This window comes from Thermobia domestica, chromosome 12, assembly GCF_964235325.1.
Source record: "Thermobia domestica chromosome 12, izTheDome1.hap1.1, whole genome shotgun sequence".
NCBI lineage: Eukaryota > Metazoa > Arthropoda > Insecta > Zygentoma > Lepismatidae > Thermobia > Thermobia domestica.
In genome coordinates this window covers 39,863,979-39,880,118 of record NC_137465.1, presented here as the reverse complement: position 1 = coordinate 39,880,118, position 16,140 = coordinate 39,863,979, and the positions used below count along the sequence as shown (strand labels likewise).

The 16,140-nt window shown below is 33.0% G+C and overlaps 2 protein-coding genes across 4 annotated transcripts in view; one reads left to right on the top strand and one right to left on the bottom strand.

Moving 5' to 3' along the window:
• Positions 1–713, top strand: part of dsx-c73A (doublesex cognate 73A) — a 227,890-nt gene extending 227,177 nt beyond the window's left edge. Inside the window, exon 6 of the mRNA XM_081733625.1 lies at positions 611–713. Within this exon, the coding sequence (XP_081589751.1) occupies positions 611–678 (68 nt within the window). The 3' untranslated portion in view covers positions 679–713. The remainder of the gene's footprint in view (positions 1–610) is intronic.
• Positions 1–16,140, bottom strand: part of LOC145666417 (elongation factor-like GTPase 1) — a 642,062-nt gene that overhangs the window by 536,431 nt on the left and 89,491 nt on the right. For all 3 annotated transcript variants that reach the window (XM_081733628.1, XM_081733627.1, XM_081733629.1), the window contains exon 16: positions 9,930–10,081. In XM_081733628.1, coding sequence (XP_081589754.1) covers positions 9,930–10,081 — 152 coding nt within the window. The remainder of the gene's footprint in view (positions 1–9,929; positions 10,082–16,140) is intronic.

The following is a 16,140-nucleotide window of genomic DNA, read 5'->3' as shown; positions in this document are numbered from 1 at the left end:
CGAACCGACAATCTGCATGATAATAAGTACTGTATGTTCTACAACATAAAAATTTACTGCATTGTAAAAATCAATATTTCTAAAAATAGTGCACGTTTCGAAATGCAACTCTACCCTGATAAGCAGAAGCCGATTGTTGTAAGGTATGAAAACAAGGAATTGGGAAGAGCGATTCGGGTGGTAGTAAATTACATTAATTATTCGTTGCGGAGTGAGAGTCCGCAGGAGACCACTAGAGGGTTAATTACGAACCTTAAAAATAATTTTAAAAAAAATTAAAAAATCCAAACCAACAACCGGTAAAATACAATAGGCCCTACAGTGCAAAGATCGAAACTTACTAACAGGTTTACAGTACAGTATTTGTTTGTTTGTTTGTTTTTGTTTTTGTTTACTGTTCTTTCTTTTAGTGATTTAGATGTAGAGCAAAGGTATTTTAAAAGTTTTATTATGTTTTTTTGTGGAATGGAACATCGTTTTATACTGAATTTTTTTTTTCCGTGTTTGCACCTCATTTTTAGTCTTTTTTGGGTTATCCGCGGTGCCCTTGCCACCTTTACTGTATCAATAATATACGCTATATTTATTTTCGTTTGCTTTATAATTACAGGTCCTTTACCTCCCTTCCCTTGGCATAAGGTTCAAGAATTTGCAAGCAAACTTAAATGGACTCTTTGAAGAGAATCTCTGAAGAAGGAGAGGCACATTGTAAAGAATTCGAAGGAGCATACAATTAAGAAGATAATAATTTAAATGCTGAAAAGACATGAAGAATGCATTTTGCATGTGATATGTGTGCTTTAATGCTGCATTTTGCAGGGAAAACTATCGATACGTGAAACATCTGCCATATTATTTCCTGCAAGAAAGTAGTTTTACGTTGTGTAAAAACAAAAAAGGAACAGAGACAAGACTTTAACGAGATTTTTTTTTTATTAAAAAAAGAGATTTGTACAGAAGATACAAGTCGTAAGTGGTTACCACACATGAAACAGAACTATTTCAAAAACGGATATTTTATACTTGAAGTGTAACTCGTGTTTTAGATTTATCTATATTTACTTTGTTATACATGTACCTATTTAATAATCTCTGATATTTATTTTTGATAATTTATAACATAATACGTACAAGTATGAAATTTTCTTATTAATTTTGGTTACTTCTAGTCTTTTTTTTTTTAAGGAAGGAAAAAAAGCTTTCATTTATTTGCGATAAAACTTAATATATACTGACAGTACGTTATGAAGTTTAGTACATGTATGAAAGTAGAGAACACGTCAACCTGTACTTTATTTGTGTGTATAATCTCTTAGGAAACAAACTGTCAATTGTTTATTTGCTGAAGAAAATAGAAGTAACAAGTACAAAACTAAAGTACAGGTGCTGACAACTTAATGAAGTGTGTGTTAAGTGTGATTAACAAGTGATTATTTTATATAAGATTTAAAATTCAATCAGTGGCGACTCTTGGGGAAGTCACATCAAAAAAAAAAAAAAAAAAAAAAATCAAATTTTACTGCAAAAAGCTAAGGGAAGAAAACTTAACTAATGTACTGATTCATGTACAGCTTTTTTTGAAGCTGTATGAAACTTAGCTAATGCACTAATTCTTACGAAGCTTTTCTTCGCCTAGGTCTTATGCCTTTGCTATAATCTAAGGGGAGAAAGCTTAGCTAATGTACTAATTCCTGTATACAGCTTTCTGAACCTGTATGAAGCTTTTCTTCCCCTAGGTCTTATGTCTTTGCTATAAGCTAAGGGAAGAAAGCTTAGTTAATGTACTAATTCCTGTATACAGCTTTCTGAAGCTGTATGAAGCTTTTCTTCCCCTAGGTCTTATGTCTTTGCTATAAGCTAAGGGAAGAAAGCTTAGCTAATGTACTAATTCCTGTATACAGCTTTCTGAAGCTGTATGAAGCTTTTCTTCCCCTAGGTCTTATGTCTTTGCTATAAGCTAAGGAAAGAAAGCTTAGCTAATGTACTACTTCCTGTATACAGCCGTCTGATGCTGTGTGAAGCCTTCTTCCTTTAGCTTGTAGATATGAAATTTAAATTTTTATCAATGTGGCTTTCCCTAAGAGCTGTCACTGAATTCAATACACATGGCAAGAAGTCTCTAGAGTGTCTCTAAACATATACCCAGGTGTTGACTACAAACAAAACACGAAAATGTAATTTGTACTTTAACACAGGAACAGTCTAGCACATTTTCTTAAGATTAACATCCACTAATCTTTAAGGGGTTGTGCCCTAAGAATCCTAGTCGGATGATTATTATCCCGGAATGAACTCTGTTACCTTCGACTGCCAAACACTAAATGAAAAGATTCGCTCTTCACCAAGATTTTTTCATTTTCATTTTTTTATTTTTAAGTTAGTCCTTCTTCAAAGTAAACATTAAAACCACAAATAACTTTATAAAAATGTTCGTGATCACCTACACACACTAACTCGCAATTTGGCGGTACTTTTAAAAAAAAATCTAAAACGCTACTATTTACACATTCTATTTTTCATTTCTCTTAATTTTATTTCATTTACTTTCTTCTTCTTCTTCTCCTCTAACCGACTGACAAATTACCTCAACTTATAGCCTATGTACCAATCTTAAAAACTGTATCTATATAATTTAAAAGCTTTACGTTTTCTAACGAAGCTGTTTGTATTTACATCCCAATTCTTATTGAGGCTACCCTAATCTAAACTTAACATTGGGTATTTTGTTCTAATGTAATATGACTCAAACATATTTATTTCTACTACTCAAGATGTTTTCTTAATAACTTTGACCTCCTTTACATTGTGTTTTGGTTATCCCAATGATAAGTCAGAAATCGCGTAACTATCTCTTATATGTTCTTTACTCTAGTTCCTATATTCTTTCTAGTCTTTCCAAATGTAAGAACAGTTGTTGGGAAAATAATCACCCGATTAGTATTTCCAAGGCATAAAAGATTAGTGGTTGTTAATCTTAAATATGATTAGTATTCACAACCACAATTTTGTCTTAAGTACAATACGGGAGACTCGAGTAACGGACAAGGTGAGAATGAAATTTCATTTGTCAATGCGAAAGGAGAAAAGAAATTAATATTTACTGTTGTTTTTCTATTGATTGATTAGTGGATTAAACGAACCCATCATTCATCACTCGGCTCCGAAGGAAAGCCAATCTCTTACCTATTACGATTGGAAATTGGTTTTTCTTTGGAGCGCAGAAGTGAATGACACGTGTTCTGTACACCAAATGAGATGTGGTTAATTATTACTTTTATTACTAACTGAAAATATGCATAAGAAGCAAACAAAAACTGGATTTGGGTAATGCACTAAGGATAAATATTAATTAATTTCTAACTTGTTGTCATTAAAATTGATTTAAGAATTTTATCGTCTTATAAGGATTATTTTGAGGATGCAGTAAATGTTATTGTGGATCAGGAGCAAAATTTTTGGAAGAATGAAAAGTTTCATGTCCGATAAGTCATTAAAATGGTGTCTTGGTGTAGGTTCATTGCTTCTAAAATGTTACTTGACACACTTAGTTTTACCCTTATTCTTCCAAACTTGATTTACCCTGTTAAAAAATGTCCACATAAAATGGATGAATAGCTCTACAAAATATATCAATTCTGAGAATAGGACAAGATCATTCTTTCAACTAACAAAGATTCTTACTAGGTTTTGTACAATCAAAGAAGCCAGTACGATTCCAATAGACCCAAAATTGAATATCGTTTATATAATACCGGCAGTATCGTTAATAAGTACTATCTACTGCCACAGTTTTGGTCAAAATTCTAGGGCTGCAGTTCTTTCCTTTTTTTGTGTTTGATTTTTAACCTGATTACTATGACAATGTAAAATTTAACTGCTGTACTTGAGTTTTAATCTGACTTTTATTTTGTTAAGTCAAGAAAAAAAAAATGTACGAAATATTCGATCTATAAGATACATTAATTTTGAGGACAACAAGTTGAAATTGTACTTTAATTAGCAAAGATTACTTGTTTCTGGAGTAAATACTTTTCTTTCAAGCATAAGGAATTTTATCCTTAATGCATGTTATACTGTATTAGCTTAAGGTAAACAAAAGTAACCATTTACTACTATTAATAGGTGATTAATGTTTGGAAATTGGTAGCACTGGCTGATATCAAAAGAACAGATAAACAGCAGGGTTTAGGGTGAAGGGTCTCCATTGTACGGGGTAAATTCTGCTGTTGCAGTCAACTACACACTTCGATACTACTCAGCATAACGAACACTCACAAGTAAACTCTTCCTATCCTACGTTTACTGATAACATGCCCTCACTATAATAATTGTGCAATATTTATATTTGGTATCTGGTAATATCTGAGATCCTCACTTGATGTGTTTAGGTATTTGAACATTCCTCGAGCATTATATGATTGAAGAACTGGACCGGATGATAAAAGCACTGCGGAAGTTGACACTGAAACTTCAAAATCTTGTTTCCAATTAAACGTATCCATCCACAAATATAAAAAAGCACCATATCTCACAACTAACCAAGTGAGTATTATTACAAAACTAACATTTGTCTTCACTTTCATGTACAGAAAAAAACTATAAATTCCGATTTTCAATTGAAACCAAAACAAATGTTTAAAGGAATTAAAATTTGCAATCTGCAGAGTGTTTTGCAGTATTTGTATTGCGTATTTATTGATCCTTGCTAGGAGAAACGGTAGATAAAGAGAATGTGGTGATCTTAGTCGAATGTGGTAAATAAACACAATTGTTTAAAGCTGAAAATAATTTTATAAAAAAGGAGTTAGTTTGAAGTCTGATATTTATAGTGAAATAATTCAAAATATGAAACAATATTCTTTAAGCTGTTGAATGTATGTATATACTACTTTGATTACTTTCTCCAAATAGTTGTTGAAATGCAGAGAACAATTTCAAATCTATGTAAATTTTCCTTGATGGAATTGAATTCGGCAATACCCGATAATAATGTCTTTCAAAGCAGTTGTGTATGATATTGTAATCTTGCCTAAGGTATTTATTACATAAAATTGTTATTACTGTTTGTTATATTTGTTCTAATTATTTTGTAAATAAAACTAAAAATGAAAATTTTAGTAATACATATTTCTTTCTCATCAAAATACCTGTATAACCATGTCTTAGAAATAAGGATACGGTTCTTTTCTTTGGAGTAAAAATACAGCTAATACATTCATTTGTTTATTAATTATTCCTTTTTTAAGTTGTCGGTGGCAACATGTTCTTGTATCTTTTTTTGTTCCAAAACGTTAAGTTGATTTTGAGTTTAATGTCCCGTTCAGCAGCGAGACTATATGAGATGAGGACCTACTGATTAACGTGAGATCGGAACTACATAAACTCCCGCCGGTAATCGAACCAGAGTCTCCCACGCCAAAGGCGTGTACGCTAACTGCTTAGCCACGAAGGAGCTTCTCGTTCCAAAACGACCCATCCATATTATTTTTAGAACTATTTTGTTCTACTTGTCTCCACAAGTCTTTTACAAGTATTTGGAATCACTTTACAAACCATGAGAGACTTTTACGTTTACCATTATTTTATATTATAGCTGTTATGATTACAAGTTTCCTTGCAGTGATTTTCTGTGATTCATACTGCCAGCTCTAATGTCTTCTCTTGATATCTACACAGACTCTGGCCTGGTCCATCATATTGAGGCACAAGCTATATTAATTAACAAAAAAGAATGTAATCTTTTTCTGATCGCACCACAGCCGAACGGCTGATGAATTTTTAAACATCGAACTCGAACCTATCTTCAACTAAGATTTTACTATGTCATTCTCACTCAAATGCATGTAGTAATGGATAACAACAGTTCAAAATTTATGCCAAAATCAGAATATTTCATGACACAATAATGGGCTCATTATTACATTCAAACATTATCCGTTTTTCATTGTTGTATGCCATAAGATAATTTCTATTGTCTCTAACGAGACTTCTAACATAAATAACACAATGCTAGTGAGGATACGAACACAGTTAGGAAGGAAAGCCAGCATGCTATGTCCAGTAATAGAATAGTAGGGGAAGAGGAAATCATAAGAAGAAAAGTCAGGCATGCTATGTCCAGTGATAGAATAGCAGGGGAAGAGGCAATTACAGGAAGGAAAACCAGGCATGCTATGTGCAGCGATGAATAGCAGAAGAGGAAATCACAGGAAGGAAAGCCAGGCATTCTATGCCCAGTGATAGAATAGCAGGGGAACAGGAAACCACACGGAAGCGATTAGAAAACGAGTGAACATGCTTATCATTGGGGTCGAGCTAAGTCTCACCATTCATTTGGACTGAAATACATATCCTACGGGGGAAGGGAAGAGGGAATTCATATACACATTTCAAATATTTCCCATAAACCTATTTTCTCCGTGCGTAGAGAGGGCATTCAGTTACTAATCAATATTGCCAACAACTGGAGCATTACGTCTTTTTCTTTTCTTTACTCTTTTCTACATGATGACGTGATTTCAGTCCTAAGAGTTAATTTTCTTCATATAGTTCCTTTAATGTGTTATATATCTATTACAAGAAAACTTTTTTATTTTGATTTTCATATATCCTCCTTCGTTGGAATTCATTTATTCTACTTACGTATATATATATATATATATATATATATATATGCTGTGAAATAGATTACTCCGCAACTTACATAAGAATCTTACAGAAACTTTCTTCATATCACCATAAAGAAACAAAAGTTTTATCTTATACCTTGAATGTTTAACTTGGAAGTTACAACAATTTAAACCTGCATCAGAAACAGATACCGATGTATTAGTTCAATACTAGAGTATCTACAAGAACATTGTTTCAGGAAAAGAAGACATTCATTTAAGTTCACCTGTTACTCGTGCAACATAGAATATTTGTTTGTAACACAGAATATTTATTATGGAAGGTATGTATGCATCTTCTTATTCAAGTAACTGATATATGATTTCAAAATCATAGTTTAAAAAAAAAATAAAAATAAAATAAAATAAAAAAAAATAATAAAAAAAAACTAGATCAGTGTTATGCAGCACAACAACTTCAAAACATATAATAAGGTGTTCAAGAAATTATATTACGGGCTTGCAAAATTGTGGAATGAATACATATCGCATACCCTTTATGCACTCAGAGTATTAAAAACGTCAATTGATCCATTTTTGCTTGAAAGTACCTTTGTATGATATTCACACTTAAGCAGTTGACGACTCAATTGACATTTCTAACGCTCTGAGAGCACAAGGGGTAAGTGAAATTTATTCCACAATTTTGTAAGCTTCTAAACAGGTTTAAGCAACTATCAGCGGGGGACACAAGAAACAGTTCCAAAAGTTAAAGCAACAGGTTTGTTTGCACGAAAACTTAAAAGTGGCGAAAAAAATTGACAGAAACGTGCTTGGTGCTGATTTTTCAATTTACAAATTTTGGAGTGATATAATAAGGTAATCCAAAAGTAAGATTCAGGCGAGCATCACGCCTGTACTAGAAGATGATTCCAGAGAGGATAGAAATATTGTGAAGATAATGACTTAAACACGAATAAAAGTTAGGGGTACAGGTGAATTTTAAACTATGTGCGCAAGAGCACAGTTTAATAACTATACATGAATAGGTTTAGAAAGGTACTGTGCAATTCTCTGAAGAGCACAATTTAGTAACTATACAAAAATAGGTTTAGAAAGGTACTGTGCAATTCTCTGAAGAGCACAATTTAGTAACTATACAAGAATAGGTTTAGAAAGGTACTATGCAATTCTCTGAAGAGCACAATTTAGTAACTATACAAGAATAGATTTAGAAAGGTACTGTGTGTGCAATTCTCTGAAGAGCACAATTTAGTAACTATAAAAGAATAGGTTTAGAAAGGTACTGTGCAATTCTCTGAAGAGCACAATTTAGTAACTATACAGAAATAGGTTTAGAAAGGTACTGTGCAATTCTCTGAAGAGCACAATTTAGTAACTATACAAGAATAGGTTTAGAAAGGTACTGTGCAATTCTCTGAAGAGCACAATTTAGTAACTATACAAGAATAGGTTTAGAAAGGTACTGTGCAATTCTCTGAAGAGCACAATTTAGTAACTATACAAAAATAGGTTTAGAAAGGTACTGTGCAATTCTCTGAAGAGCACAATTTAGTAACTATACAAAAATAGGTTTAGAAAGGTACTGTGCAATTCTCTGAAGAGCACAATTTAGTAACTATACAAAAATAGGTTTAGAAAGGTACTGTGCAATTCTCTGAAGAGCACAATTTAGTAACTATCCAAGAATAGGTTTAGAAAGGTACTGTGCAATTCTCTGAAGAGCACAATTTAGTAACTATACAAGAATAGGTTTAGAAAGGTACTGTGCAATTCTCTGAAGAGCACAATTTAGTAACTATCCAAGAATAGGTTTAGAAAGGTACTGTGCGATTCTCTGAAGAGCACAATTTAGTAACTATACAAGAATAGGATTAGAAAGGTACTGTGCAATTCTCTGAAGAGCACAATTTAGTAACTATACAAGAATAGGTTTAGAAAGGTACTGTGCAATTCTCTGAAGAGCACAATTTAGTAACTATACAAGAACAGATTTAGAAAGGTACTGTGCGATTCTCTGAAGAACCAAACAATTATATTAATGCAGAAATACAAAATAATTCCAACGTAGGGTATCCCTTTGTGGTCAAGTGGGTAACACGAGTGCAGTCTCTGTACGTGTGGTCCTGGATTCGATTTCCGTGGGTGTGATTGCCTCGGACATAAACCCGGTAGTGGTTCGGATCCTACTTTAAACAGTATGTTCTGTCTCACATATCCTCGGTGATGAAAAGGCACCTAAACTCTAACCAACCAATTTCAACGCAACTATTGGAAACCAAGAACTCCTTAAAGTCCTTACAATGACGGTAATATAAGAAATGAATTAAGAAACCACGTTTTGTCAATCACCGGAATTGGAATATTTTCAAAGTCGATAGATCTTCCGAACACCTTCTTATACATAAATTGACAATTTCATTATCCGCCTTTTTCTTTTCTTTCTTCACCGATTGCCGATTCTGTTACACACACACACAATGCTGAGGTTACAGCTAACAGTAACTTCAGTTACATGAATACCCAAAGTTTCCTGGCTAATCTGAAGCACTTTTTCCGATAGTTTCAGAGAATTTGATGTGTGTGTACGTTTTCGAACTAAAAGAGAACATGACTAAACAGTTGTAATTCTCAAAACTACGTGAATGGCGCTCTTTTAAATGTGGCTTTAGTGCTGATTAAGGGTAAAATATAATTCCAATATAATTAAATATACGTGGTCACTGGAATTACGACGACGTATAACAGTGTAAAGAACGCAACATAATATACATTTTCTTCTAATAATTAAAGTATGTGTAACAGTAGAAACGTATCAACTTCCTATTCTCTAATTCTTCCTATCAGTAATTTCAAACCGAACACACTGGTATGTCACGTAGATGTGTCCCTCAAGATATGTCGCGCACTTTTAGAATTTAAAAATCATGAAGCATTTAATAATTAGTTAAAATATATTCTGAGGCCGACTGTACCAATCAACGCCTACAACGGCAGGAACAATGCTCAGTACTACACAGTCACTACTTCATAGAAACTTATAGTTTTACACTAATTTATGTTATTATTAATAAGAAAAATCAAGTAACTGTGTCGCAATGTCGCGAATTTCAGTAAAGTGTGTTGTCAATCAATAAGATTGAGAATCATTGCTCCAGATGGCCAATTTAAACAATTTATCGAATACCGTTGTTTGGATGCCGGCATGCTAGAAATCAAGAGTAACAACTGGCTTTCATAAATCAAGTGTGTACATGTTTCCGACAAGCAAAATAATGACAACAGAAACTGAGTACTTACCTAAAACTTCGGCGTTGACCAGGATGTTGCAGCTATACATGGCCGCCATCAAGCGCTGTGGTTGTGCTTGGAATGCTCTTCTACACCCTTCCTTTACGGAAGACATGATTTGGCCTGACAGTGGTCCATACGGTTGGTTACTTAATGTTTCACTGAAAATTACGAAATTAAAACAAACCTAAAATAATTGTATTTTATGTACTAATACAGATATGTTTGCTAAACTAAGAAATGACATTTGGGATACAAAACTGAATTGAACGAAAAATCAGCTTTACGATGGCATGGTAGTAGAATTACCAATTCCGAATATGCATGTTTCATGAGGACAAATGACATTGTTTTTGATTATCCTCATGCGGTTACACAATTTGATAATATATACATGTACTGTGCAGTTACCTATGCGTAACAGTGGAATCTAAATATCAATCAATGTTAATCAAATGATCAACTTTTATGTACATTAATCTTCAAGGGTATTATTAATCAGAGGTATCTTTGTTTATAAATGTTGTCATCATTGTCCAATATCACTGCTAAATTTGAACATAGTATGTTTTTTCGCTCTCGACGACTTATAAATGGACGGCAAAGTGAACGCATAAAAAGCTCGCTTTCCTCAGCTTAATATATACAGGGTATACCATTTATCTGGAAACACTCCTGTATCTTTTAAACTGACACATAAAAATCAATGAAATTTTATACCATGCAAATAACGACAGGAGGGACATTGTTTGGCATACTATACAATACCACTAGTTTAACAGTGTTTTGAACCCAATATATAGCTAGTTTTTTTTAATCGCACTAAGTCAGGTATTACATATCTCATATCTACATGTTAGAAACGAAAACTTATAATACCACATTTATTATTCAGTATTACACACGAACTACGTTATCTTCAAATATCACATCGCCATTTTACAATGTTGCCAATACTATTTTGAGCAGTTCTTAAAAAAAGTATCAACAATTGTTGAGTCGATATTTAGTTGACTACGAATAAACATTACATTTTTTTTTTTCATACTCAATAATGATTTAGGATTTAGGATTTAGATTTCTGGGCTTTCGGCATCTAAGACCATTTAGCCCGTCACGTTTGAGGGATGACATCTGACTGAGTGTCTCTACCGGGAGTACTGAATAATGATTCAACAACTTTTCATATGTTTTAAAGATCTGCACAACCCAGCAACATTGTAAGAGACGAAGTGGTATATGAAGATAAGCATTTCGTTATACAGTACGCATTACTGCTTTTAATACTAATTTAACTTGCCTTTAGTCTACTTCGCTAATGGCTGAAGACACTGTTAATATTTGTGAAGTGTTAAGAAATAGTATTCCAGTCGGATGAGGAAGACACAAGATCAAAAATATAAGTTATCAGCAGGTCAACAAGTAATTCAATATGCTTGTCTGGAAAAGAACGCCACTGTGACATCAATATGATAGTCATTAAATAAAACACAAATACAATAAGGCGCTTGAATGTATTACATAAAATGAAAGTATTAGCTTAATGTAAAATGTTGAATCGGTTTTCTCGTTCGAGGATTAGTAGAAGTGTGACGTATCCTCACATTATGATGTACTGGTGATCCGACGGAATGATTTATTGTGATAGAGCGAGAACATAATTACTGTAGAGTTCAAGGGTCCTTTGTAAATGAATAAAAGATTATAAAAAGCGAGACTGAGTATGTATCGCATCTCGAGGTATTACTATCAGTACGTTAAAAATCACACAGTACGAAATATTAACGACCCGATCTATACACAGGTTCCGGAAAATCCTAAATTAATATTACAACTTAATAGCATCATACAAAGTTATGTGGGGTTACGTTTAAAATTCCTGATTCACAGATTTCAAATAAAATCATAAACTTGATTAAGAAGTTAACACCACTGTTGTACTCACTCCTTGCACAGATTGCATTACTTCTAGACGACTTGCTTCCGAAGAATGATATTCACGTTTTCGAGTCAAGAGTATATAATGTGGGTTTCAAAGAGATGAACGCAGTATACACAGTATACGTATGGAACAGAATAAAAAACAAAAGTCGCAATTCACAATCCTACAACACTTACCAGAAAAGCTCTATATTGTCTGTGAAAATAACACTGGAAAAAGAAAAGTATAGTAAAACAGATCTGCAGAGACAAAATGGTCTCTTCCCATTAGATGGGGTCTACCACTGAGTTCCTAGTAACACAGTTTAATTTCTACTACGTAGGTAATTTACTTTTTGAACTGCAACTAACCATATATATTTTGGAAATTATTTCAAGCTCCAGCCACTTTTAAGATTTTATTTTGCTTTACTTTAACATCTTATCAATACAAATACATGCATTTTAAAGTTCCAGAAGTACCGTACAAATTTTCTTTTAAAAAAGTCCAACTTAAACTCCTGCCTACTTGTAATTTATGAAATCAAGTCTTATATCACACAGAAAACGATACTATTAACACTGTTCTTTCTATTTCAAGTAATCCTTTCTAACAAACGCTTCATGGTATGCAATAATACATTTCTACAAACGGAGTACAACTTTAAATTATAACCATACAACTTTATTACTGAGTATCACTAAAACATTTATATACAATAATACACTTGATCAATCCTAATATGTACAAGAAATTAAAAAAAAAAGAAAAAGAAAAAGAAAGAAAGAAAAGAAAATTGTTTTATTCAATGCAAATAAACTTATCTGATGTTTTCGCTACTTTCGTTCCCAAAGATTAGTCATACGGGATCTTCGAGAAAGAATGATACGGCTTTGTGTGGCTACTGTGTAGGAATGATGGCATTTGTATGGTTGAATGATGCATCGTTTCGTTTGAAGAATCAAATAATTTATTCATGCAAAAACGAATGCAATGCTATCAGAACCCACTATACGGTGGCAAAAAATACTGACGAACGTTTGTATAACAGCATGTTTCTATATGTGCACTATTTACAGCACGATACGCGTCCAATTGTTTACATTATCGATTTTAACACGGTACATAATGTCTGATAAAAAAAAAAACCTACAAGAAAAAAACTCGATGGTGCACTGACACGCAAATCTACTTTAACTTGTTTCCTCTATTTGTCACAGTACAGTTGATTCTGGCAGCCCTGCATTTGTCTTTGCACTGAATAAATTAGTTGGGTTGCCAAACGAAACGGTGCATCATTCAACCACTGATTCACTTCTGAATAATTGCCCTACGAAGCCCCACCATTCTTTCTGAAAAACTCTGTATTGGAATACAGTTAAAGGAGAGCAATCTGTTACACTTGCTTTTACGATACTAGGGAATTTTCAAATCGCTTACGCTTAACCTTAAAGTATACTCGGGCATATATGCATTCTTCGTAGATAACGATTCTTGCCTGGTTTTAGTGACAAGCTTAACAATGTGTGTGTGTGTGTGTGTGTGTGTGTGTGTGTGTGTGTGTGTGTGTGTGTGTGTGTGTGTGTGTGTGTGTGTGTGTGTGTGTGTGTGTGTGTGTGTGTGTGTGTGTGTGTGTGTGTGTGTGTGTGTGTGTGTGTGTGTGTGTGTGTGTGTGTGTGTGTGTGTGTGTGTGTGTGTGTGTGTGTGTGTGTGTGTGTGTGTGTGTGTGTGTGTGTGTGTGTGTGTGTGTGTGTGTGTGTGTGTGTGTGTGTGTGTGTGTGTGTGTGTGTGTGTGTGTGTGTGTGTGTGTGTGTGTGTGTGTGTGTGTGTGTGTGTGTGTGTGTGTGTGTGTGTGTGTGTGTGTGTGTGTGTGTAAAAATAAAACCTTGAAAATATACAGATTGTTACAATTACGAAAACGTCTTCCACTAAAACTAAAGAAAAATATTTTCCTTGCTTAAAACAATACTGAAATCGTATTGTGTAAAAGTTTGATTATATCCTAGAATCCTCGAAGCCAGTAGCACATTGGAAAAAAAGTGCACAGAAAGTATTATTTTAAAAAAAAAATACTTATTATTGTTTTTAAAAAGAAAGAAACAGCAAATAGCATTTTGTAATGAAAGAATTAGTAAAATATATACTCAACATATATATTAATATATATATTAGTATAAAATATGTATATACTCAACATATCATGTCTATCGGATGATAATACAATACAGTTGATTCATCGATGTACATTGCTTACTTTAAATTTTGGGAGAAATTGGTTTAATTCCCCTAATAATTTACTCAAAGGTTTCCCAAAATATGAAGAAAACTGTACTTCAACAGATTAATTATGTCTTCATTCGATAAGCACATTATATACGTATATCTCCTATTTAACATTTTGCAGTTATGTTCTCAGTTGTATTGTTAAACTGGCAAAAATTTTGAACCTTATTATACTAAAACGTAACTCTTTTGTTGCAATCTTGTAACCTCCTCTCCTATGAGAGATTCTTCTGTTCTAAACTTGCATGTTTGACACAAACAGATCAGGTATTTCAGGAATCAAACGCTTGTTCGTTTACGAAGATTTCCAGCTCGTGGAAGGTAACCCTTCAAGATACTCCTGTTTAAAAGTGCAAACCTATCAGCATACAAATAAAATGGTACAACTTGGACTGAGCTTCATCTGTTTTATTGTCATCTTCCCTTTATACTGATTTCTAATAACGTTATTAAGCCAGTACAAAATTTAACATTTCTCCTTAGAAACATCAAGTGAAGCGTCAGAAATAACATACGTGTTCCTACGGCAGTTCCTCGTCAGTATAACTACAAAACAATGTGAGCGAATTCTCCATGCTACACACCACATACAACACATACATATATCTGACGGAATGAGACCCGCGGTACATATGTATACCAACTTAACTGACATACTTGAAATATATGTAATTATCTGGCTTAACATCTGATTAATGTGTATAACAAGGAAACAGATGTAAACAAGATTGATACGCATTTTCACTTCGATGGAATTTCGATCCGGAGGATCCAAGGTAGGATTACTTTTACTTATTCCTGCATTTTTCTGTACATTTCCACAACAAATAACACAATTTTAAACATTAGTTATGAGAATTAAGTTATTCTCTAATTTTCACTTTATACATGTAAATATATTATGTAATTACAAATATTTTAAAATCTGTTTATATGTTAGAGGAAAACTTGTAACGAACTAACTTTTTATATTCAAATTTTAAAACAAAATAATAACGAAGAATTCTGCTTCCAGAATTCTTCTCTGAACGCGCATATAGTAACTTGCGTACAGATAAGCGTTATGGAAAAAAACTCTTAATGTTAACAGTTTTAACAACAAATTGACTCAATAATTCGTTTCGAACATAAATACGATAAAGTAAAACAAGAGGAAATAAAATAAATAAGAAAACTGCCTTAAGGCAATACAAATAATAATCCTGTAACGCCACAACGTTACAATCTCTCCAAAGCAATTGCTACTTCTTAATGTAAAACAAGGATTGTTTGCTCGCTTTAAAATATCTTTCACAGACTGCCATGAATAGATTACGAAATTCAACTAAATTACAGATAAAATAAGACATTTCACAATAATGTGAGCGTACTTCCCAGATAGTGACTATTCTTTGTTTTCTTGTAAATATATTGACCTGTGAGATATGTGAGTTTAACGTACATCCTAAGAGAGGAAAGGAACACTAGAGTTCCTGAAATTATATTACTGGATAAATATACAAACGTAATAATATCAGTTCTGTTGTTACGTGCCAGTCACTTTTCACATTACATTATATATGATAATTAGATATATAAACGTCAGGAGTATCCAAATGGACAATACGTTCTTTACAGGGTCAATCCATGCAAAGTGATCGAGAAAAAAGAAAAATTGCCGTTCGACCTTTTCAAAATAATAATAATAATAATAATAATAATAATAATAATAATAATAATAATAATAATAATAATAATAATAATAATAATAATAATTTTTTCATGAATGTTTATCCTATATCAGGGTACTTCAAAACCACAATTAATTATTTTTTACAGCATCCCATGGCGACGCAACGGCTGGCGCCATTTTTTTTTTTTTTTTCGATTTTAGGCGTTCACGTTGTTTTGAATATTTCAGCATATATTTATCATAACAAATTGAAAATTGCTGGACGTCTCCAACTCATACAGAGCTAAAACTTTGATCTCTTAACATTTTAGCTTAAAACCATTTGAAAGGGGTGAAATCAGGGT